The following is a 25579-nucleotide window of genomic DNA, read 5'->3' on the forward strand; positions in this document are numbered from 1 at the left end:
TGGCGCTTGTAACGCCAGGGTAGTGGGTTCGATTCCCGGGACCACCCATACGTAGAATGTATGCACACATCGTAAGTCGCTTTGGATAAAAGCGTCTGCTAAATGGCATATATATACATATATATATATAAGTAAGCATTTCACCTGTTGTACTCGGTGCATGTGACTAATACGATTAGATTGTGTTGATGAGGATGTAGACATTGATACACTAAAATGTACAAATCTGCAGTAAGATTTTTATTTCATTTTTGGCAACATTCAAATGAAGTAACATGATAATGTACTGTAGCCCTACAAGTTGTATTGTTGATTTGTTGTATGTGACAGACGAAGGCCATTCAGTCTTAACTTTGACGATCAGAGTCCTGGGGATCTCTACTGGTGACCTGTCCTGGGGATCTCTACTGGGGAACTCTACTGGGGATCTGTCCTGGGGATCTCTACTGGTGACCTGTCCTGGGGATCTCTACTGGTGACCTGTCCTGGGGATCTCTACTGGGGATCTCTACTGGGGATCTGTCCTGGGGATCTGTCCTGGGGATCTCTACTGGGGATCTCTACTGGGGACCTGTCCTGGGGATCTCTACTGGGGATCTGTCCTGGGGATCTGTCCTGGGGATCTGTCCTGGGGATCTGTCCTGGGGATCTCTACTGGGGATCTGTCCTGGGGATCTCTACTGGTGACCTGTCCTGGGGATCTCTACTGGTGACCTGTCCTGGGGATCTCTACTGGGGATCTGTCCTGGGGATCTCTACTGGGGATCTGTCCTGGGGATCTCTACTGGGGATCTGTCCTGGGGATCTCTACTGGGGATCTGTCCTATGGATCTCTACTGGGGATCTCTACTGGTGACCTGTCCTGGGGATCTCTACTGGTGACCTGTCCTGGGGATCTCTACTGGTGACCTGTCCTGGGGATCTCTACTGGGGATCTGTCCTGGGGATCTCTACTGGGGATCAGAGTCCTGGGGATCTCTACTGGGAATCTGTCCTGGGATCAGAGTCTACTGGGGATCTGTCCTGGGGATCTCTACTGGTGACCTGTCCTGGGGATCTCTACTGGGGATCTGTCCTGGGGATCTCTACTGGGGATCTGTCCTGGGGATCTCTACTGGGGATCTGTCCTGGGGATCTCTACTGGGGATCTGTCCTGGGGATCTGTCCTGGGGATCTCTACTGGTGACCTGTCCTGGGGATCTCTACTGGTGACCTGTCCTGGGGATCTGTCCTATGGATCTCTACTGGTGACCTGTCCTGGGGATCTCTACTGGGGATCTGTCATGGGGATCTCTACTGGGGATCTGTCCTGGGGATCTCTACTGGGGATCTGTCCTATGGATCTCTACTGGTGACCTGTCCTGGGGATCTCTACTGGTGACCTGTCCTGGGGATCTGTCCTATGGATCTCTACTGGTGACCTGTCCTGGGGATCTCTACTGGGGATCTGTCCTGGGGATCTGTCCTATGGATCTCTACTGGGGATCTGTCCTGGGGATCTCTACTGGTGACCTGTCCTGGGGATCTCTACTAGGGATCTGTCCTATGGATCTCTACTGGTGACCTGTCCTGGGGATCTCTACTGGTGACCTGTCCTGGGGATCTCTACTGGGGATCTGTCCTGGGGATCTCTACTGGTGACCTGTCCTGGGGATCTCTACTGGTGACCTGTCCTGGGGATCTCTACTGGTGACCTGTCCTGGGGATCTCTACTGGTGACCTGTCCTGGGGATATCTACTGGGGATCTGTCCTGGTGACCTGTCCTGGGCATCTCTACTGGCGACCTGTCCTGGGGATCTCTACTGGCGACCTGTCTTGGGGATCTGTCCTGGGGATCTCTACTGGGGATCTGTCCTGGGGATCTCTACTGGCGACCTGTCCTGGGGATCTCTACTGGCGACCTGTCCTGGGGATCTCTACTGGTGACCTGTCCTGGGGATCTCTACTGGTGACCTGTCCGGGGGATCTCTACTGGTGACCTGTCCTGGGTATCTCTACTGGTGACCTGTCCTGGGGATATCTACTGGGGATCTGTCCTGGTGACCTGTCCTGGGCATCCCTACTGGCGACCTGTCCTGGGGATCTCTACTGGCGACCTGTCTTGGGGATCTGTCCTGGGGATCTCTACTGGGGATCTGTCCTAGGGATCTCTACTGGGCATCTGTTGATCCTTCTTCTTCAGACTGGTGTCTGATCACCTGTAATATGTAGAAGGATCAACTGAATGCAGTGCTTTACCTTCAGAACAGATTTATATCCTGTGTTCAATATCCATAGCCTCATTCTTACCTCCCCCTTCTTGGCGTGTGACACCAGGTGTGTCTGACGTGGATGTGGCCCGCTCAACATGCTCTTGATGGCTCTCTGGACTTCCTGGCTCAACATGCTCTTGATGGCTCTCTGGACTTCCTGGCTCAACATGCTCTTGATGGCTCTCTGGACTTCCTGGCTCAACATGCTCTTGATGGCTCTCTGGACTTCCTGGCTCAACATGCTCTTGATGGCTCTCTGGACTTCCTGGCTCAACATGCTCTTGATGGCTCTCTGGACTTCCTGGCTCAACATGTTCTGTCATTTCTGCAGTTGTACAACCTGATTTGTCTGAAGCCATGAGATCTGCAAAACTGTCCTGCTGTTTTCCTGAAAGAAAACATTGGACATGTTTACTGTTGAAAAGGCTGTTTCTTGTTTATCATTCTTGACTTGGTCCATCGAGCCAGATAGACCTGTTGGGGATGGCACCGAACTGCTCTCCACTAGTGACCCTGTTTGTCATGGTCCGTCTAGTCGGATATACTGAACAAATATAAACACAACAATTTCAAAGATTTAGTGGAGTTACAGTTCATAAGGAAATCAGTCAATTGAAATAAATAAATTAGGCCCTAATCTATGGATTTCACATGACTGGGCATGGGCGCTGCCATTGATGGGCCTGGGAGGGCATAGGCCCAGCCAATCAGAAGGAGCTACATTACAGACAGAAATGCTCCTCTGGCAAAGGAGAAATGCTCACTAACAGTAATGTCAACAAATTTGTGCACAAAATTTGAGAGAAATACGTTTTCTGTGCATATGGAACATTTCTGGGATCTTTTATTTCAGCTCACACGGAACCTTGCATTTCTATTTTTTGTTCAGTGTCGTAACTGAAGTGTGATTGGTTACCTCGCGATGTGGGATCCAGTTCCCCATTGCTGGTCAGGTCTCTGTCTGAGGTGATGATATCACCAAACAGGAAGTGTATCTTCTCCTGAGCATGCTCCTGATTGGAGGAGCCGTGAAGGGAGTTGTGGAGGATGTCTAAGGCGAAGCGGGCCCTCAAGGACCCCGGGGCCGTAACCTGGGCCAGGCCAGGGTCTGTGGGGCCCATCATGGACCGCCACTCCTCCACAGCATTTTCCTTGGTCAGCACCAGCAGCATACAGGGGCCGCTACAGAGACAGGGTTTCAGATGTACTCGTCCACCCTGAACATTATTAACTGTCTCTTATTCCCTGAACATTAACTGTCTCTTATTCCCTGAGCATTATCAACTGTCTCTTCTACCCTGAGCATTATTAACTGTCTCTTCTACCCTGAACATGATTAACTGTCTCTTCTATCCTGAGCATTATTATCTGTCTCTTCTACCCTGAGAATTATTAACTGTCTCTTCTTCCCTGAACATTATTAACTTTCTCTTCTATCCTGAGCATTATTAACAGTCTCTTCTATCCTGAGCATTATTAACTGCCTCTTCTACCCTGAGCATTAATAACTGTCTCTTCTATCCTGAGCATTATTAACTGTCTCTTCTACCCTGAGCATTATTAACTGTCTCTTCTATCCTGAGCATTATTAACTGTCTCTTCTACCCTGAGCATTATTAACTGTCTCCTCTACCCTGAGCATTATTAACTGTCACTTATTCCCTGAGCATTATTAACTGTCTCTTATTCCCTGAGCATTATTAACTGTCTCTTATTCCCTGAGCATTATTAACTGTCACTTATTCCCTGAGCATTATTAACTGTCTCTTATTCCCTGAGCATTATTAACTGTCTCTTATTCCCTGAGCATTATTAACTGTCTCTTATTTCCCTGAGCATTATTAACTGTCTCTTCCACCCTGAGCATTATTAACTCTCTTATTCCCTGAGCATTATTAACTGTCTCTTATTCCCTGAGTATTATTAACTGTCTCTTCCACCCTGAGCATTATTAACTGTCTCTTATTCCCTGAGCATTATTAACTGTCTCTTATTCCCTGAGCATTATTAACTTTCTCTTCTATCCTGAGCATTATTAACAGTCTCTTCTATCCTGAGCATTATTAACTGCCTCTTCTACCCTGAGCATTAATAACTGTCTCTTCTATCCTGAGCATTATTAACTGTCTCTTCTATCCTGAGCATTATTAACTGTCTCTTCTACCCTGAGCATTATTAACTGTCTCCTCTACCCTGAGCATTATTAACTGTCACTTATTCCCTGAGCATTATTAACTGTCTCTTATTCCCTGAGCATTATTAACTGTCTCTTATTCCCTGAGCATTATTAACTGTCACTTATTCCCTGACCATTATTAACTGTCTCTTATTCCCTGAGCATTATTAACTGTCTCTTATTCCCTGAGCATTATTAACTGTCTCTTATTTCCCTGAGCATTATTAACTGTCTCTTCCACCCTGAGCATTATTAACTGTCTCTTATTCCCTGAGCATTATTAACTGTCTCTTATTCCCTGAGCATTATTAACTGTCTCTTCCATCCTGAGCATTATTAACTGTCTCTTCTACCCTGAGCATGATTAACTGTCTCTTCTACCCTGAGCATGATTAACTGTCTCTTCTACCCAGAGCATGATTAACGGTCTCCTCTACCCTGAGCATGATTAACTGTCTCTTATTCCCTGAGCATTATTAACTGTCTCTTATTCCCTGAGCATTATTAACTGTCTCCTCTACCCTGAGCATTATTAACTGTCTCTTCTACCATGAGCATGAACTTTTCTACGTGACAATTACAATAGAAGCACATGATCAGATGATGCTGCATGAGACTGACAGCACACCTTCAACACTAACCCAGAGCTGACCTCCAACACTAATTCAGAGCTGACCTCCAACACTAACCCAGAGCTGTCCTCCAACACTAATTCAGAGCTGACCTCCAACACTAACCCAGAGCTGTCCTCCAACACTAACCCAGAGCTGTCCTCCAACACTAACCCAGAGCTGTCCTCCAACACTAACCCAGAGCTGTCCTCCAACACTAACCCAGAGCTGACCTCCAACACTAACCCAGAGCTGACCTCCAACACTAATTCAGAGCTGACCTCCAACACTAACCCAGAGCTGTCCTCCAACACTAACCCAGAGCTGTCCTCCAACACTAACCCAGAGCTGTCCTCCAACACTAAGCTGACCTCCAACACTAACCCAGAGCTGTCCTCCAACCCAGAGCCGTCCTCCAACACTAAGCTGACCTCAAACACTAACCCAGAGCTGTCCTCCAACACTAACCCAGAGCTGTCCTCCAACACTAAGCTGTTCTCCAACACTAACCCAGAGCTGTCCTCCAACACTAACCCAGAGCTGTCCTCCAACACTAACCCAGAGCTGACCTCCAACACTAACCCAGAGCTGACCTCCAACACTAACCCAGAGCTATCCTCCAACACTAATTCAGAGCTGTCCTCCAACACTAACCCAGAGCTGACCTCCAACACTAACCCAGAGCTGACCTCCAACACTAACCCAGAGCTGACCTCCAACACTAACCCAGAGCCCACCTCCAACACCAACCCAGAGCTGACCTCCAACACTAACCCAGAGCTGTCCTCCAACACTAACCCAGAGCTGACCTCCAACACTAACCCAGAGCCCACCTCCAACACCAACCCAGAGCTAACCTCCAACACTAACCCAGAGCTGACCTTCAACACTAACCCAGAACTGACCCTCAACACTAACCCAGAGCCGACCTCCAACACTAACCCAGAGCCGACCTCCAACACTAACCCAGAGCTGACCTCTAACCCAGAGCTGTCCTCCAACACTAATGCAGAGCTGGCTTCCAACCCAGAGCTGTCCTCCAACACTAACCCAGAGCTGACCTCTAACCCAGAGCTGTCCTCCAACACTAATGCAGAGCTGGCTTCCAACCCAGAGCTGTCCTCCAACACAAACCCAGAGCTGACCTCAAACACAAACCCAGAGCTGACCTCAAACACTAACCCAGAGCTGACCTCTAACCCAGAGCTGTCCTCCAACACAAACCCAGAGCTGACCTCAAACACAAACCCAGAGCTGAACTCCAACACTAACCCAGAGCTGACCTCTAACCCAGAGCTGACCTCAAACACTAACCCAGAGCTGACCTCCAACACTAACCCAGAGCTGACCTCCAACACTAACCCAGAGCTGACCTCTAACCCAGAGCTGACCTCTAACACTAACCCAGAGCTGACCTCCAACACTAACCCAGAGCTGACCTCCAACACTAACCCAGAGCTGACCTCCAACACTAACCCAGAGCTGACCTCCAACACTAACCCAGAGCTGACCTCCAACACTAACCCAGAGCTGACCTCCAACACTAACCCAGAGCTGACCTCCAACACTAACCCAGAGCTGACCTCCAACACTAACCCAGAGCTGACCTCTAACCCTGGGCTGTCCTCTAACACTAACCCAGAGCTGTTCTCCAACACTATATATGCCATTTAGCAGACGCTTTTATCCAACACTAACCCAGAGCTGACCTCCAACACTAACCCAGAGCTGACCTCCAACACTAACCCAGAGCTGACCTCCAATACTAACCCAGAGCTGTTCTCCAACACTAACCCAGAGCTGTCCTCCCATAGCTGACCTCCAACACTAACCCAGAGCTGACCTCTAACCCTGGGCTGTACCAGAGCTGACCTCTAACCCAGAGCTGACCTCTAACCCAGAGCTGACCTCTAACCCAGAGCTGACCTCTAACCCAGAGCTGACCTCCAACACTAACCCAGAGCTGATCTCCAACACTAACCCAGAGCTGAACTACAACACTAACCCAGAGCTGACCTACAACACTAACCAAGGGCTGTCCTCCAACACTAACCCTGAGCTGACCTCAAACCCAGAGCTAACCTCCAACACTAACCCAGAGCTAACCTCCAACACTAACCCAGAGCTGTCCTCCAACACGAACCCAGAGCTGTTCTCCAACACTAACCCAGAGCTGTCCTCCCATAGCTGACCTCCAACACTAACCCAGAGCTGACCTCTAACCCTGGGCTGTCCTCTAACACTAACCCAGAGCTGTTCTCCAACACTAACCCAAAGCTGACCTCCAACACTAACCCAGAGCTGACCTACAACACTAACCAAGGGCTGTCCTCCAACACTAACCCTGAGCTGACCTCTAACCCAGAGCTAACCTCCAACACTAACCCAGAGCTAACCTCCAACACTAACCCAGAGCTGTCCTCCAACACGAACCCAGAGCTGTTCTCCAACACTAACCCAGAGCTGTCCTCCCATAGCTGACCTCCAACACTAACCCAGAGCTGACCTCTAACCCTGGGCTGTCCTCTAACACTAACCCAGAGCTGTTCTCCAACACTAACCCAAAGCTGACCTCCAACACTAACCCAGAGCTGACCTCCAACACTAACCCAGAGCTGACCTCCAACACTAACCCAGAGCTGACCTCCAACACTAACCCAGAGCTGACCTCCAACACTAACCCAGAGCTGACCTCTAACACTAACCCAGAGCTGACCTCCAACACTAACCGAAAGCTGACCTCCAACACTAACCCAGAGCTGACCTCCAACACTAACCCAGAGCTGACCTCCAACACTAACCCAGAGCTGACCTCCAACACTAACCCAGAGCTGACCTCCAACACTAACCCAGAGCTGACCTCCAACACTAACCCAGAGCTGACCTCCAACACTAACCCAGAGCTGACCTCCAACACTAACCCAGAGCTGACCTCCAACACTAACCCAGAGCTGACCTCCAACACTAACCCAGAGCTGACCTCCAACACTAACCCAGAGCTGACCTCCAACACTAACCCAGAGCTGACCTCCAACACTAACCCAGAGCTGACCTGGGTTAGTGTTGGACCTCCAACACTGACCAAAACATCCGCCAGGAAGCATAGGAACTGAGAAGTGGTCTGACGTCACCACCTGCAGAACCACTCCTTTATTGGGGGTGTCTTGCTAATTGCCTATAATTTCCACCTGTTGTCTATTCCATTTGCACAACAGCATGTGAAATTTGTCAATCAGTGTTGCTTTAAGTGGACAGTTTGATTTCACAGAAGTGTGATTGACTTGGAGTTACATTGTGTTGTTTAAGTGCTCCCTTTATTTTTTTTAGCAGTGTATATAGGATTCTGTAGCACAGTACTAACCTGCACATGAAGTCAACCAGCTGGCTGAAGAACGGTTTGTCTCTGTGTTCCCTGTAGAACTCCTCAGCCGTGTCTCGAGACAACACTGTCTCCTTCAGCCGAGATATAGAGAAACCTCCAGCACGGATCTCCCCCAGGATCTCCTCTGAAAGGGGGAGGAAGGGGAGGAAAGGAGGTTGAGTAGAGAGTGCATGTGGTCACTTTATACGCTGCTGTACAACTGACTAAGGACTGGTTTGGATAACTGGTACATGGTTAATAAACTTAGTGTATTGACTGATTTAGTGAATGTACCTCTATGTTCGTCCATGGAGTCAGGCTTAATGATGGCCAGAGTCTGCTGTTTAGGGAAGAAGAAGTCAATCTCCTCCTCTGCCTCCTCCCTGCTGGCACTGCCATGGAGCTGGTTCAGCTGGTTCTGCGGCTCACTGTCCTCCTCACTGGCCACCATGAACTGGGCCCTGAGGCTGAGGGGACAGTCACAGAGCACAGTGAGAGAGGCACGACAAAGGAGAGGGGACAGTCACAGATCACAATGAGAGAGGCACGACAAAGGAGAGGGGACAGTCACAGAGCACAATGAGAGAGGCACGACAAAGGAGAGGGGACAGTCACAGAGCACAATGAGAGAGGCACGACAAAGGAGAGGGGACAGTCACAGATCACAATGAGAGAGGCACGACAAAGGAGAGGGGACAGTCACAGAGGTTTTCAATACAGTATCAAACTTAGGGGAACACGATTATTTAGTGTTGTGGATATGTGTTGGTATTGAACATGTTGTGGATATGTGGTGGTATTGAACATGTGGATATGTGGTGGTATTGAACATGTTTTGGTATTGAACATGTTGTGTATATGTGGTGGTATTGAACATGTTGTTGATATGTGGTGGTATTGAACATGTTGTTGATATGTGGTGGTATTGAATATGTTGTGGATATGTGGTGGTATTGAACATGTTGTGTATATGTGGGGGTATTGAACATGTTGTGGATATGTGGTGGTATTGAACATGTTGTGGATATGTGGTGGTATTGAACATGTTGTGGATATGTGGAGGTATTGAACATGTTGTTGATATGTGTTGGTATTGAATATGTTGTGTATATGTGGTGGTGTTGAACATGTTGTGGATATGTGTTGGTATTGAACATGATGTAGATATGTGGTGGTATTGAACATGTTGTGGATATGTGGAGGTATTGAACATGTTGTGGATATGTGGTGGTATTGAACATGTTGTGGATATGTGGAGGTATTGAATATGTTGTGTATATGTGGTGGTGTTGAACATGTTGTGGATATGTGTTGGTATTGAACATGATGTAGATATGTGGTGGTATTGAACATGTTGTGGATATGTGGAGGTATTGAACATGTTGTGGATATGTGTTGGTATTGAACATGATGTAGATATGTGGTGGTATTGAACATGTTGTGTATATGTGGAGGTATTGAACATGTTGTTGATATGTGTTGGTATTGAATATGTTGTGTATATGTGGTGGTGTTGAACATGTTGTGGATATGTGGTGGTATTGAACATGTTGTGGATATGTGGTGGTATTGAACATGTTGTGGATATGTGGTGGTATTGAACATGTTGTGGATATGTGGTGGTATTGAACATGTTGTGTTGTGGATATGTGGTGGTATTGAACATGTTGTGTATATGTGGTGGTATTGAACATGTTGTGTTATTGAACATGTTGTGGATATGTGGAGGTATTGAACATGTTGTGGATATGTGGTGGTATTGAACATGTTGTGTTATTGAACATGTTGTGGATATGTGGAGGTATTGAACATGTTGTTGATATGTGGAGGTATTGAACATGTGGATATGTGGTGTTATTGAACATGTTGTGGATATGTGGAGGTATTGAACATGTTGTGTATATGTGGTGGTATTGAACATGTTGTGGATATGTGTTGGTATTGAACATGATGTAGATATGTGGTGGTATTGAACATGTTGTGTATATGTGGTGGTATTGAACATGTTGTGGATATGTGGGGGTATTGATTATGTTGTGGATATGTGGTGGTATTGAACATGTTGTGGATATGTGGTGGTATTGAACATGTTGTGGATATGTGGAGGTATTGAACATGTTGTAGATATGTGGTGGTATTGAACATGTTGTGGATATGTGGTGGTATTGAACATGTTGTGTTTATGTGGTGGTATTGAACATGTTGTGGATATGTGGTGGTATTGAACATGTTGTAGATATGTGTTGGTATTGAACATGTTGTTGATATGTGGTGTTATTGAACATGTTGTGGATATGTGGGGGTATTGAACATGTTGTAGATATGTGGTGGTATTGAACATGTTGTGGATATGTGGAGGTATTGAACATGTTGTGGATATGTGGTGGTATTGAACATGTTGTGTTGTGGATATGTGGGGGTATTGAACATGTTGTTGATATGTGGTGGTATTGAACATGTTGTGTTGTGGATATGTGGTGGTATTGAACATGTTGTGTATATGTGGGGGTATTGAACATGTTGTGGATATGTGGTGGTATTGAACATGTTGTGTTGTGGATATGTGGGGTATTGAACATGTTGTTGATATGTGGTGGTATTGAACATGTTGTGGATATGTGGTGGTATTGAACATGTTGTGTTGTGGATATGTGGTGGTATTGAACATGTTGTTGATATGTGGTGGTATTGAACATGTTGTGTATATGTGGGGGTGTAGGGATGTTATATGATGTACTGTTTTATCTTTAGCTCATTCAGAACAAACAGTTCGCTGTTTTATCTGTTGTTTTATAGCTAATGGGGATCCCTAATAAACCCCAGGAAGAGTAGCTAATGGGGATCCCTAATGGGGTTCCCTAATAAACCCCAGGAAGAGTAGCTAATGGGGATCCCTAATGGGGATCCCTAATAAACCCGAGGAAGAGTAGCTAATGGGGATCCCTAATAAACCCCAGGAAGGGAAGCTAATGGGGATCCCTAATAAACCCAGTACAAACAGTTAACTGTTTTATCTGTTGTTTTATAGCTAATGGGGATCCCTAATAAACCCCAGGAAGATTAGCTAATGGGGATCCCTAATAAACCCAGTACAAACAGTTAACTGTTTGTCTGCCCAGCCTGGTGCAGGTCTACAATTTTGTTTCTGGTGTCCTTTGACAGCTCTTTGGTCTTGGCCATAGTGGAGTTTGGAGTGTGACTGTGAGGTTGTGGACAGGTGTCTTTTATACTGATAACAAGTTCAAACAGGTGCCATTAATACAGGTAACGAGTGGAGGACAGAGGAGCCTCTTAAAGAAGAAGTTACAGGTCTGTAAGAGCCAGAAATCTTGCTTGTTTGTAGGTGATCAAATACTTATTTTCCACCATAATTTGCAAATGAATTCATTAAAAATCCTGCAATGTGATTTTCTGGATATTTTTCCTCATTTTGTCTGTCATAGTTGAAGTGTACCTATGATGAAAATTACAGGCCTCTCTCATCTTTTTAAGTGGGAGAAGTTGCACAATTGGTGGCTGACTAAATACTTTTTTGCCCCACTGTATACTTTCAAAGGCAAATAAATGTAATCTTGCCCATTCACCCTCTGAATGGCACACATACACAATCATGCTTGGTTCAAGTCCAAAGCGACAAAGAATGTTCTTAATGGTTTGTCTACTCAGTGTATATACACATTACTTTATAGCAGAGTCCTATGGGACCTGGTAATAAACAGTCCTACTGGACCTGGTAATAAACAGTCCTACTGGACCTGGTAATAAACAGTCCTACTGGACCTGGTAATAAACATTCCTATGGGACCTGGTAATAAACAGTCCTACTGGACCTGGTAATAAACAGTCCTACTGGACCTGGTAATAAACAGTCCTACTGGACCTGGTAATAAACAGTCCTACTGGACCTGGTAATAAACAGTCCTGTTGGGACCTGGTAATAAACAGTCCTACTGGACCTGGTAATAAACAGTCCTACTGGACCTGGTAATAAACAGTCCTACTGGACCTGGTAATAAACAGTCCTACTGGACCTGGTAATAAACAGTCCTACTGGACCTGGTAATAAACAGTCCTACTGGACCTGGTAATAAGTAGTGATCTTTATGAGAGCAAGTCGTACCAGTCGGGCTGCTCCTCCCTGGCCTTGTTAACGTCTTTAGGGCCCAGAAGGTTCCTCCAGTGGTCCACAGCTCCCGTCCTGGCAAGGGCCAGAGCCAACACAGGACCGCTGTAACAGAAATAGTCAACAGAGCCAACACAGGACCGCTGTAACAGAAATAGTCAACAGAGCCAACACAGGACCACTGTAACAGAAATAGTCAACAGAGGCAACACAGAACCACTGTAACAGAAATAGTCAACAGAGCCAACACAGGACCACTGTAACAGAAATAGTCAACAGAGCCAACACAGGACCACTGTAACAGAAACACAGTCAACAGAGCCAACACAGGACCACTGTAACAGAAATAGTCAACAGAGCCAACACAGGACCGCTGTAACAGAAATACAGTCAACAGAGCCAACACAGGACCACTGTAACAGAAATACAGTAAACAGAGCCAACACAGGACCACTGTAACAGAAATAGTCAACAGAGCCAACACAGGACCACTGTAACAGAAATAGTCAACAGAGCCAACACAGGACCACTGTAACAGAAACACAGTCAACAGAGCCAACACAGGACCACTGTAACAGAAACACAGTCAACAGAGCCAACACAGGACCACTGTAACAGAAATACAGTCAACAGAGCCAACACAGGACCGCTGTAACAGAAATACAGTCAACAGAGCCAACACAGAACCACTGTAACAGAAATACAGTCAACAGAGCCAACACAGGACCGCTGTAACAGAAATACAGTCAACAGAGCCAACACAGGACCGCTGTAACAGAAATACAGTCAACAGAGCCAACACAGAACCGCTGTAACAGAAATAGTCAACAGAGCCAACACAGGACCACTGAATCAGAAATACAGTCAACAGAGCCAACACAGGACCACTGTAACAGAAATACAGTAAACAGAGCCAACACAGGACCACTGTAACAGAAATAGTCAACAGAGCCAACACAGGACCGCTGAATCAGAAATACAGTCAACAGAGCCAACACAGGACCACTGTAACAGAAATACAGTAAACAGAGCCAACACAGGACCGCTGTAACAGAAATACAGTCAACAGAGCCAACACAGGACCACTGTAACAGAAATAGTCAACAGAGCCAACACAGGACCGCTGAATCAGAAATACAGTCAACAGAGCCAACACAGGACCACTGTAACAGAAATAGTCAACAGAGCCAACACAGGACCACTGTAACAGAAATAGTCAACAGAGCCAACACAGGACCGCTGTAACAGAAATACAGTCAACAGAGCCAACACAGGACCGCTGTAACAGAAATAGTCAACAGAGCCAACACAGGACCACTGTAACAGAAATACAGTCAACACAGGACCGCTGTAACAGAAATACAGTCAACACAGGACCACTGTAACAGAAATAGTCAACAGAGCCAACACAGGACCACTGTAACAGAAACACAGTCAACAGAGCCAACACAGGACCACTGTAACAGAAACACAGTCAACAGAGCCAACACAGGACCACTGTAACAGAAATACAGTCAACAGAGCCAACACAGGACCGCTGTAACAGAAATACAGTCAACAGAGCCAACACAGGACCGCTGTAACAGAAATACAGTCAACAGAGCCAACACAGGACCACTGTAACAGAAATAGTCAACAGAGCCAACACAGGACCACTGTAACAGAAATAGTCAACAGAGCCAACACAGAACCGCTGTAACAGAAATAGTCAACAGAGCCAACACAGGACCACTGTAACAGAAATAGTCAACAGAGCCAACACAGAACCGCTGTAACAGAAATAGTCAACAGAGCCAACACAGGACCACTGTAACAGAAATAGTCAACAGAGCCAACACAGAACCGCTGTAACAGAAATAGTCAACAGAGCCAACACAGGACCGCTGTAACAGAAATACAGTCAACAGAGCCAACACAGGACCACTGTAACAGAAATACAGTAAACAGAGCCAACACAGGACCACTGTAACAGAAATAGTCAACAGAGCCAACACAGGACCACTGTAACAGAAACACAGTCAACAGAGCCAACACAGGACCACTGTAACAGAAATACAGTAAACAGAGCCAACACAGGACCACTGTAACAGAAACACAGTCAACAGAGCCAACACAGGACCGCTGTAACAGAAATACAGTCAACAGAGCCAACACAGGACCGCTGTAACAGAAATACAGTCAACACAGGACCGCTGTAACAGAAACACAGTCAACAGAGCCAACACAGGACCACTGTAACAGAAATAGTCAACAGAGCCAACACAGGACCACTGTAACAGAAATAGTCAACAGAGCCAACACAGGACCACTGTAACAGAAACACAGTCAACAGAGCCAACACAGGACCACTGTAACAGAAACACAGTCAACAGAGCCAACACAGGACCACTGTAACAGAAATACAGTCAACAGAGCCAACACAGGACCGCTGTAACAGAAATACAGTCAACAGAGCCAACACAGAACCGCTGTAACAGAAATAGTCAACAGAGCCAACACAGGACCACTGTAACAGAAATAGTCAACAGAGCCAACACAGGACCACTGTAACAGAAATAGTCAACAGAGCCAACACAGGACCACTGTAACAGAAATAGTCAACAGAGCCAACACAGGACCACTGTAACAGAAACACAGTCAACAGAGCCAACACACGACCACTGTAACAGAAACACAGTCAACACAGGACCGCTGTAACAGAAACACAGTCAACAGAGCCAACACAGGACCGCTGTAACAGAAACACAGTCAACAGAGCCAACACACGACCACTGTAACAGAAACACAGTCAACACAGGACCGCTGTAACAGAAACACAGTCAACAGAGCCAACACAGGACCGCTGTAACAGAAATACAGTCAACAGAGCCAACACAGGACCACTGTAACAGAAATACAGTAAACAGAGCCAACACAGGACCACTGTAACAGAAATAGTCAACAGAGCCAACACAGGACCGCTGTAACAGAAATAGTCAACAGAGCCAACACAGGACCACTGTAACAGAAACACAGTCAACAGAGCCAACACAGGACCACTGTAACAGAAATAGTCAACAGAGCCAACACAGGACCACTGTAACAGAAACACAGTCAACACAGGACCACTGTAACAGAAATACAGTCAACAGAGCCAACACAGAACCGCTGTAACAGAAATAGTCAACAGAGCCAACACAGAACCGCTGTAACAGAAATAGTCAACAGAGCCAACACAGGACCGCTGTAACAGAAACACAGTCAACAGAGCCAACACAGGACCACTGTAACAGAAATACAGTCAACAGAGCCAACACAGGACCGCTGTAACAGAAATAGTCAACAGAGCCAACACAGGACCACTGTAACAGAAACACAGTCAACAGAGCCAACACAGGACCGCTGTAACAGAAATAGTCAACAGAGCCAACACAGGACCACTGTAACAGAAATAGTCAACAGAGCCAACACAGGACCACTGTAACAGAAACACAGTCAACAGAGCCAACACAGGACCGCTGTAACAGAAATACAGTCAACAGAGCCAACACAGGACCGCTGTAACAGAAATAGTCAACAGAGCCAACACAGGACCGCTGTAACAGAAATAGTCAACAGAGCCAACACAGGACCACTGTAACAGAAATAGTCAACAGAGCCAACACAGGACCACTGTAACAGAAATAGTCAACAGAGCCAACACAGGACCACTGTAACAGAAATACAGTCAACAGAGCCAACACAGGACCGCTGTAACAGAAATAGTCAACAGAGCCAACACAGGACCACTGTAACAGAAATACAGTCAACAGAGCCAACACAGGACCACTGTAACAGAAATACAGTCAACAGAGCCAACACAGGACCGCTGTAACAGAAATAGTCAACAGAGCCAACACAGGACCACTGTAACAGAAATACAGTCAACAGAGCCAACACAGAACCGCTGTAACAGAAATAGTCAACAGAGCCAACACAGGACCACTGTAACAGAAATACAGTATACAGGAATAACATAATAGAGACGAATTAGACTAGGGGGGAATAATAGACTAGGGGGGAATAATAGACCAGGGGGGAATAATAGACCAGGGGGGAATAATAGACCAGGGGGGAATAATAGACTATGGGGGAATAATAGACTAGGGGGAATAATAGACCAGGGGGGAATAATAGACCAGGGGGGAATAATAGACCAGGGGGGAATAATAGACCAGGGGGGAATAATAGACTAGGGGGGAATAATAGACTAGGGGGAATAATAGACCAGGGGGGAATAATAGACCAGGGGGGAATAATAGACCAGGGGGGAATAATAGTCCAGGGGGGAATAATAGACTAGGGGGAATAATAGACCAGGGGGGAATAATAGACTAGGGGGGAATAATAGACAAGGGGGAATAATAGACTAGGGGGGAATAATAGACCAGGGGGGAATAATAGACCAGGGGAATACTAGACCAGGGGGAATAATAGACTAGGGGGAATAATAGACAAGGGGGGAATAATAGTCCAGGGGGGAATAATAGACAAGGGGAATACTAGACCAGGGGGAATAATAGACTAGGGGGAATACTAGACCAGGGGGGAATAATAGACAAGGGGAATAATAGACCAGGGGGAATAATAGACCAGGGGGGAATAATAGACCAGGGGAATAATAGACTAGGGGGAATAATAGACCAGGGGGAATAATAGACAAGGGGGAATAATAGACTAGGGGGAATAATAGACTAGGGGGAATAATAGACTAGGGGAATAATAGACTAGGGGAATAATAGACCAGGGGGGAATAATAGACTAGGGGGGAATAATAGACTAGGGGGGAATAATAGACTAGGGGGGAATAATAGACTAGGGGGAGTAATAGTCCAGGGGGGAATAATAGACCAGGGGGGAATAATAGACAAGGGGGAATACTAGACCAGGGGGGAATACTAGACCAGGGGGGAATAATAGTCCAGGGGGGAATAATAGACCAGGGGGGAATACTAGACCAGGGGGGAATAATAGACCAGGGGGAATAATAGACCAGGGGGGAATAATAGACTAGGGGGAATAATAGACTAGGGGGGAATAATAGACCAGGGGGAATAATAGACCAGGGGGGAATAATAGACAAGGGGGAATAATAGTCCAGGGGGGAATAATAGACCAGGGGGGAATAATAGTCCAGGGGGGAATAATAGACCAGGGGGGAATAATAGACTAGGGGGAATAATAGACTAGGGGGGAATAATAGACCAGGGGGAATAATAGATCAGGGGGGAATAATAGACTAGGGGGAATAATAGACTAGGGGGGAATAATAGACCAGGGGGAATAATAGACCAGGGGGGAATAATAGACAAGGGGGAATAATAGTCCAGGGGGGAATAATAGACCAGGGGGGAATAATAGTCCAGGGGGGAATAATAGACCAGGGGGGAATAATAGACTAGGGGGAATAATAGACTAGGGGGGAATAATAGACCAGGGGGAATAATAGACCAGGGGGGAATAATAGACAAGGGGGAATAATAGTCCAGGGGGGAATAATAGACCAGGGGGAATAATAGACAAGGGGGGAATAATAGACTAGGGGGAATAATAGACCAGGGGGAATAATAGACCAGGGGGGAATAATAGACAAGGGGGAATAATAGTCCAGGGGGGAATAATAGACAAGGGGGAATAATAGACCAGGGGGAATAATAGACCAGGGGGGAATAATAGACCAGGGGGGAATAATAGTCCAGGGGGGAATAATAGACTAGGGGGGAATAATAGACCAGGGGGGAATAATAGACTAGGGGGGAATAATAGACTAGGGGGGAATAATAGACAAGGGGGAATAATAGTCCAGGGGGGAATAATAGACCAGGGGGGAATAATAGACAAGGGGGAATAATAGTCCAGGGGGGAATAATAGACTAGGGGGAATAATAGACCAGGGGGGAATAATAGACAAGGGGGAATACTAGACCAGGGGGGAATAATAGACTAGGGGGAATAATAGTCCAGGGGGGAATAATAGACCAGGGGGAATAATAGACCAGGGGGGAATAATAGACAAGGGGGAATACTAGACCAGGGGGGAATAATAGACTAGGGGGAATAATAGACTAGGGGGAATAATAGACTAGAGAATATTAGACCAGGGGGAATAATAGACTAGAGAATAATAGACTAGGGTGGAATAATAGACTAGATAATATTAGACTAGGGTGGAATAATAGACTAGATGATATTAGACTAGGGGGGAATAATAGACTAGATAATATTAGACTAGGGTGGAATAATAGACTAGATAATATTAGACTAGGGGGGAATAATAGACTAGATAATATTAGACTAGGGTGGAATAATAGACTAGATAATATTAGACTAGGGGGGAATAATAGACTAGATAATATTAGACTAGGGGGAATAATAGGGATTAGATCTTATAAAGACCACTGTTTTTGTGTTAGTGCCAAATTGTTTTTTGATTTGTCTTCTTGCTTTGATATTGTAGTTCTCTTGTGTTTCATTTGTCAGATGGTTACCTGGTCATGTTGTGCAGTAGGGCAGGGAAGTAGTCCTGGTCAACATGTCGTTTGTAGAACCGTCTGGCCTGTTCCTCTGTTAATATCACCTCTCTCTGGAGAGACACAGTGAAGCCAGCCTCATGGATACGAGACCAGATCTCATCTGGAACAGAAACCCATACTGAACCATCCTCATGGAGACCAGACCAGATCTCATCTTGAACAGAAACCCATACTGAACCATCCTCACGGAGACCAGACCAGATCTCATCTGGAACAGAAACCCATACTGAACCATCCTCATGGAGACCAGACCAGATCTAGAATAGAAAACCATACTGAACCATCCTCATGGAGACCAGACCAGATCTAGAATAGAAAACCATACTGAACCAGCCTCATGGAGACCAGACCAGATCTAGAATAGAAAACCATACTGAACCAGCCTCATGGAGACCAGACCAGATCTAGAATAGAAAACCATACTGAACCATCCTCATGGAGACCAGACTAGATCTAGAATAGAAAACCATACTGAACCAGCCTCATGGAGACCAGACCAGACCTGATCTAGAATTGAAAACCATACTGAACCAGCCTCATGGAGACCAAACCAGATCTAGAATAGAAAACCATACTGAACCAGCCTCATGGAGACCAGATCTCATCTAGAATAGAAAACCATACTGAACCAGCCTCATGGAGACCAGACCTGATCTAGAATAGAAAACCATACTGAACCAGCCTCATGGAGACCAGACCTGATCTAGAATAGAAAACCACACTGAACCAGCCTCATGGAGACCAGACCAGACCTGATCTAGAATAGAAAACCATACTGAACCAGCCTCATTGAGACCAGACCAGATCTAGAATAGAAAACCATACTGAACCAGCCTCATGGAGACCAGACCTGATCTAGAATAGAAAACCATACTGAACCAGCCTCATGGAGACCAGACCAGATCTAGAATAGAAAACCATACTGAACCAGCCTCATGGAGACCAGACTAGATCTCATCTGGAATAGAAAACCATACTGAACCAGCCTCATGGATACGAGACCAGATCTAGAATAGAAAACCATACTGAAACAGCCTCATGGAGACCAGACCAGATCTAGAATAGAAAACCATACTGAACCAGCCTCATGGAGACCAGACTAGATCTAGAATAGAAAACCATACTGAACCAGCCTCAGAACAGAACAGGATAGTTTAGAAAAGGTCATCAAAATGATGCTTCAATTTGCCTTCAGACTATTTCTGATATTTCTTTCAGTTGTCAGAAAAACATTTTGAGGAATCTCTAATAAATGACTAAACGGTGTGAGGATGAAACCGTGAAAATCTCAGAACGCAAATGACTTCTTCACTGCATACAGTCCTGTGATGCTGTTAAGCTGATTTTAGAAACAGACGTGTGTTGTGTACAGTAATTGGCACGCGCCCACCTTTGCTCTCCCTGGAGAGGTTGGGTCGGATGAGAGCCAGTGTCCTCTCCACTCGCCCTTCCTCCTCGTGCTGCTCTGCCCGGGAAGAAGTCCTGAAGCTGGGGAAGAAGAAAGCCAGCTCCCTCCTGGCCTGATGGCTGTCTTCACTACCGTGGAGCGAGTTGAACAGGGTTTCACTGCCATACTGGGCACGTAGGCTAGGGGAGGGAGGAGGGAGGCGGAAGGGAGGGAGGAGAGGAGGGGAAGGAGTGAGAAGAGACAGAGGAGGTGAGAGGAAGGTATGGAGGAAGAGAGAGATGGAGAGGATGGGAAGGGAGAGGTTGAAAGAGGGGAGAGAAAAGGGAGGAGGAGAGAAGAGGGAGGAGAAGAGGGTAGAGGAAGGGAAGGGAAATAGGAGGACAGATGGTTACTCTGCTGCTGACCAGTGAGGATAGTTAGGAGAGGAACGGTGCCTTGGGTGTGTCTGTTCTGTTGGAGCAACAATCTGTGTCGATACATGCCATCTTCATTCAGTGAAGTGAAAGTCCACACAGCCCTCAAACTAAGCATCTACAACACGTACATCTACAACACACATACCACTATTAGAAATTCCCGGGACCACCCATACGTAGAATGTATGCACACATGACTGTAAGTCGCTTTGGATAAAAGCGTCAGCTAAATGGCATATATTATTATATTATATTATATATTATTATATTATTAAATTAAAAACCCTCAAATGTTTGTACTGAATATATGTTACTTTAATATTATGATCATTGAGTATTGTGCCCGTGTCCTGTTCCTGTATAAATACTGTGTTTCTGGATTAGGACTGTGTTTCTGGATTAGGATCGTGTTTCTGGATTAGGGCCGTGTTTCTGGATTAGGACCGTGTTTCTGGATTAGGGCCTTGTTTCTGGATTAGGACTGTGTTTCTGGATTAGGACCGTGTTTCTGGATTAGGACCGTGTTTCTGGATTAGGGCCGTGTTTCTGGATTAGGACCGTGTTTCTGGATTAGGGCCTTGTTTCTGGATTAGGACTGTGTTTCTGGATTAGGACCGTGTTTCTGGATTAGGGCCGTGTTTCTGGATTAGGACCGTGTTTCTGGATTAGGACTGTGTTCCTGTATAAATACTGTGTTTCTGGATTAGGAAAGTGTTTCTAGATTAGGGCCGTGTTTCTGGATTAGGACCGTGTTTCTGGATTAGGGCTGTGTTTCTGGATTAGGACCGTGTTTCTGGATTAGGACTGTGTTCCTGTATAAATACTGTGTTTTTGGATTAGGAAAGTGTTTCTGGATTAGGGCCGTATTTCTGGATTAGGACCGTGTTTCTGGATTAGGACCGTGTTTCTGGATTAGGACTGTGTTCCTGTATAAATACTGTGTTTCTGGATTAGGAAAGTGTTTCTGGGATTAGGACTGTGTTTCTGGGATTAGGACTGTGTTTCTGGATTAGGACTGTGTTTCTGGGATTAGGGTTGTGTTTCTGGATTAGGGCTGTGTTTCTGGATTAGGAGTCATATTTTTAACTGTACCTCTCAGGTTTATCCCTCCTGGCTTCCTCTATGTCTGCTGGACCAATAAACTCCCTCCATGCTGGCACCACATTACCTGACCCCTCCCTCTGAGAGACCACCAGGACATGAGAGGGGCCACTGGACATGAACTGGATCAGGTCTTCAAAACGGGCCTGGGAACACACAGGTAATAGTGATGGGCATTCCCAGTATTTTCAGTGAGACAGATCTTTTATCTCCTTCCACCTAAAAGAGGCGTTTGGCTCCCAAAAGACTCTCTGTTTAGTTCTGGTAGAAATCTACTGACCTCTCCTACTTAGTTCTGGTAGAAATCTACTGACCTCTCCTACTTTGTTCTGGTAGAAATCTCGTGCTTCAGAGTCGCTCAGCGTTCTCTCCTCGTGGGCTAGGATCTCAAACCCGGCATCCTGAATCTTCATGATAATCTCACTAGTTTTGCCATGAGCCACAGCGTTTGGTTTGATGATGGCCACCGTGTATGATTTACTGTCTGGAACTACAGACAGACTCACTTGGCTGTAAAACACTGGTTAAAGTTGACGGAAAATGAACAAATGACACATGTAAGGTGAATGAGTAGCTACAGTACCAAGCGTATCTTCATCACTTTGATCCTCCTCCTCGTCTTCATCTATCAAACCTTCATCTTTCACCTGAACAACACAGAATAGCTAAGAGTGTATCCTACAGGTCAGTCCTTTTTAAATTCTCAAGCAATCAGCATGTGTGAATATTTGAGTCTACCTTGCTGTTTGTAAGTGCATGTGTGTGTGTTTGTGTGTGTGTGTGTGTCGGTTTTGACTCACCACTCTGCGTTCCCCTCCCTCCTCCAGGACAGTCTTCTCTCTGGCCAGTTCCTCCAACACCATCCTCTGGAGGACAGGAGCGTTAGCCCCCCGCAGCACTGAGACCATCTCCCCCCCCTGAGCCAGATACAGAGGTTTGGGTCACCATCCTCTAGAGGAGAGGAGCCAGCCGCCCCCAAACCGGTCTTGATATGATAATAATGAATGAATGGTGAAAGTAACACAGAGATGCATCCACCGACACACAGAACATCTACAGACCTGCACAATTCCAGATCAACACTTTTGGGGAAAGAAGTAGAGAGAGAAATAGATAAATAAATAGAGAAAGAGAGAGAGAGAGAGAGAGAGAGATCAGGACTTACCCCATAGAACAGGAAGGTGGGCTCACACTTGCCCCTGTACCTTTCTAGAGCATCGATACTGTCAGCTTTTGCCTGCAAGAAAAACAAGTTCAATTTAAACAAAAGCCTTTTTTTTTCAATATAATGTTTTCAGAAATGTAATTCTAGATTGAAGGATGTTTTTGTCTGTTGTATTTACTGTGGCAAAATGTAACAAGTCATCTCCCAGTTCATTTTTGATCTTCCTCAGTAAGCTGACAACAGCTCGGCATGGACCACACCACTGCTGGTACACATCTACAACTGAAGGGGACAGAGACACAGGACAGGAAGTAAACACCGTGACGGCACATCCTGCAGTAAGCAGCATGAACACACGGGGGCAGCAGCATGCAGTGGATGTGAATGATACATTCCACTGTGAATATACCGAGTAAGACGTACGTTTTCAATGCACTAATGAAACAAAACAAGTCACAACATATACAGCCAGAGTGCAACGGCTACACGTAAGTAAGAAAACGTAATATGCAACAAAACACATCATTCTTACCTGTTAAACCTTTAGTTGCAAGCATCTCATCCCATTGCTCTTGGTTTGCGACAGACGCCTGGAGAAAGTAGTACCCGAACAGCAAAGTTAGCAAAGTGTTAGTCTGATCACACTGCCTTTCACACCCAACTTGGATCTCTGCTATAAAAAGGTATGTTTGACCGACTGACCTGCAAGCTGACTTCTTTCTTTTTGCCAGCCATCTTATTGATGTTCCATCTGAGAACAACGATTATTTTTAAAACAATAAATCTCCAAACGTCATTTGCAAGCAAAGACAAAACAAAATAAGTCTTTGGAAGTTGAGTTTTTAGAGGGGTAACTTTCCAGACTATTGAACGAGTGAACTCGACCAGCTCTAGTGCCACAGCTTGTTTACCTTCTCGTTGCTGAGCAACGCTCTTCTTCAAGGCATCTATGGACTCGCCACCGAGCGGCGCCACAACCCGCTCTCAGAGGATTTTGGTTTTAAATATATATATATATATATAAAAACATTTTTTTTAGTTTTGAGTTTGAGTTTTGAGTTACAATATTTTATTTCATAAGAAACAACTATTAATGTTAATTTGAACGACTCTGATATTATGTTCTATTTTGAACCAAATGACACGGACCCTGATTTAACTTTCAATGTACATTTGTTTATCTTTCATGGAAGATACTCTGTCCATAAAATGAAGTGGGTGCAGAACAAACCCCTCTTCACATTATTTAAGAAACTATTTAAATGTTATTTTGATATGATCAGTAAATGTAAAAATAAAAAAGCAATATGCACCATAAAAGTATTTAACAAATAGAAAATGAATCTCGATATGTAACACCCCTGTCTGTTAGGTATGTTAGGTTTATGTACTCTTTTTTTGTATATTTCTGTTTTTTTGTATTTGTTGTGTTCATAATATATATATATATTTAAATACTAATTTAAAACCCTGCTATTATCTCTGTGTGTCTCTGCAGCCAATACAATTTAGCTAGTTATCACAGTTCATGGTGGACAATTTCAGTGGAAACTGGTCAGGGAGAGGTTTGGGTTCTATTTGTAATTATATTTCTTGACTGCTAAACCTTGTGCAGTCATTTCCCATACATCTACTGTTATACTCGTCTCTGTTCTGTCAACACTGACAGCTGGGTTCACCTGACAACTGGGTTGAACTGACAGCTGGGTTGACCTGACAACTTTGACCTGACAACTGGGTTGACCTGACAACTGTGTTGACCTGACAGCTGGGTTGACCTGACAATTGGGTTGACCTGACAGCTGTGTTGACCTGACAACTGTGTTGACCTGACAACTGTGTTGACCTGACAACTGTGTTGACCAGACAACTGGGTTGACCTGACAACTGGGTTGACCTGACAACTGGGTTGACCTGACAGCTGGGTTGACCTGACAGCTGGGTTGACCTGACAGCTGGGTTGACCTGACAGCTGGGTTCACCTGACAGCTGGGTTGACCTGACAGCTGGGTTGACCTGACAGCTGTGTTGACCTGACAACTGTGTTGACCTGACAACTGTGTTGACCTGACAACTGTGTTGACCAGACAACTGGGTTGACCTGACAACTGGGTTGACCTGACAACTGGGTTGACCTGACAGCTGGGTTGACCTGACAGCTGGGTTGACCTGACAGCTGGGTTCACCTGACAACTGGGTTCACCTGACAGCTGGGTTGACCTGACAACTGGGTTGACCTGACAGCTGGGTTGACCTGACAACTGGGTTGACCTGACAGCTGGGTTCACCTGACAACTGGGTTCACCTGACAGCTGGGTTGACCTGACAACTGGGTTGACCTGACAACTGGGTTGACCTGACAGCTGGGTTCACCTGACAGCTGGGTTCACCTGACAACTGGGTTGTCACATATA

The 25579-nt window shown here is 45.7% G+C and overlaps 1 protein-coding gene across 50 annotated transcripts; it reads right to left on the reverse strand.

The window, feature by feature from the left end:
* Positions 1 to 219: 219 nt before the first annotated feature.
* Positions 220 to 24077, reverse strand: nme9 (NME/NM23 family member 9). Of its 50 annotated transcripts, none has more exons than XM_052523125.1 (24): positions 23868 to 24077; positions 23698 to 23755; positions 23344 to 23447; positions 23166 to 23237; positions 22801 to 22917; positions 22584 to 22647; positions 22315 to 22490; positions 21992 to 22146; positions 20466 to 20662; positions 19031 to 19175; positions 12522 to 12629; positions 8696 to 8868; positions 8402 to 8546; positions 3170 to 3435; positions 2291 to 2641; positions 2046 to 2199; positions 1877 to 1954; positions 1786 to 1824; positions 1695 to 1720; positions 1383 to 1421; positions 1045 to 1278; positions 858 to 989; positions 689 to 818; positions 220 to 636 (listed from the first exon to the last, which is right to left on the reverse strand). In XM_052523125.1, exons 1-16 carry the CDS (start codon positions 23898 to 23900, stop codon positions 2180 to 2182), a joined length of 2184 nt encoding a protein of 727 aa, XP_052379085.1. In that variant the 5' UTR covers positions 23901 to 24077; the 3' UTR covers positions 220 to 636; positions 689 to 818; positions 858 to 989; positions 1045 to 1278; positions 1383 to 1421; positions 1695 to 1720; positions 1786 to 1824; positions 1877 to 1954; positions 2046 to 2179. The 50 variants fall into 50 exon arrangements, with proteins under 50 accessions (XP_052379085.1, XP_052379083.1, XP_052379081.1 ...); XM_052523123.1 differs by having other exon boundaries at positions 1357 to 1447; XM_052523121.1 differs by having other exon boundaries at positions 1357 to 1460.
* Between the last annotated feature and the right edge of the window lie 1502 nt (positions 24078 to 25579).

The sequence above is a fragment of the Oncorhynchus keta genome, chromosome 7, assembly GCF_023373465.1.
Source record: "Oncorhynchus keta strain PuntledgeMale-10-30-2019 chromosome 7, Oket_V2, whole genome shotgun sequence".
NCBI classification, from domain to species: Eukaryota; Metazoa; Chordata; class Actinopteri; order Salmoniformes; family Salmonidae; genus Oncorhynchus; species Oncorhynchus keta.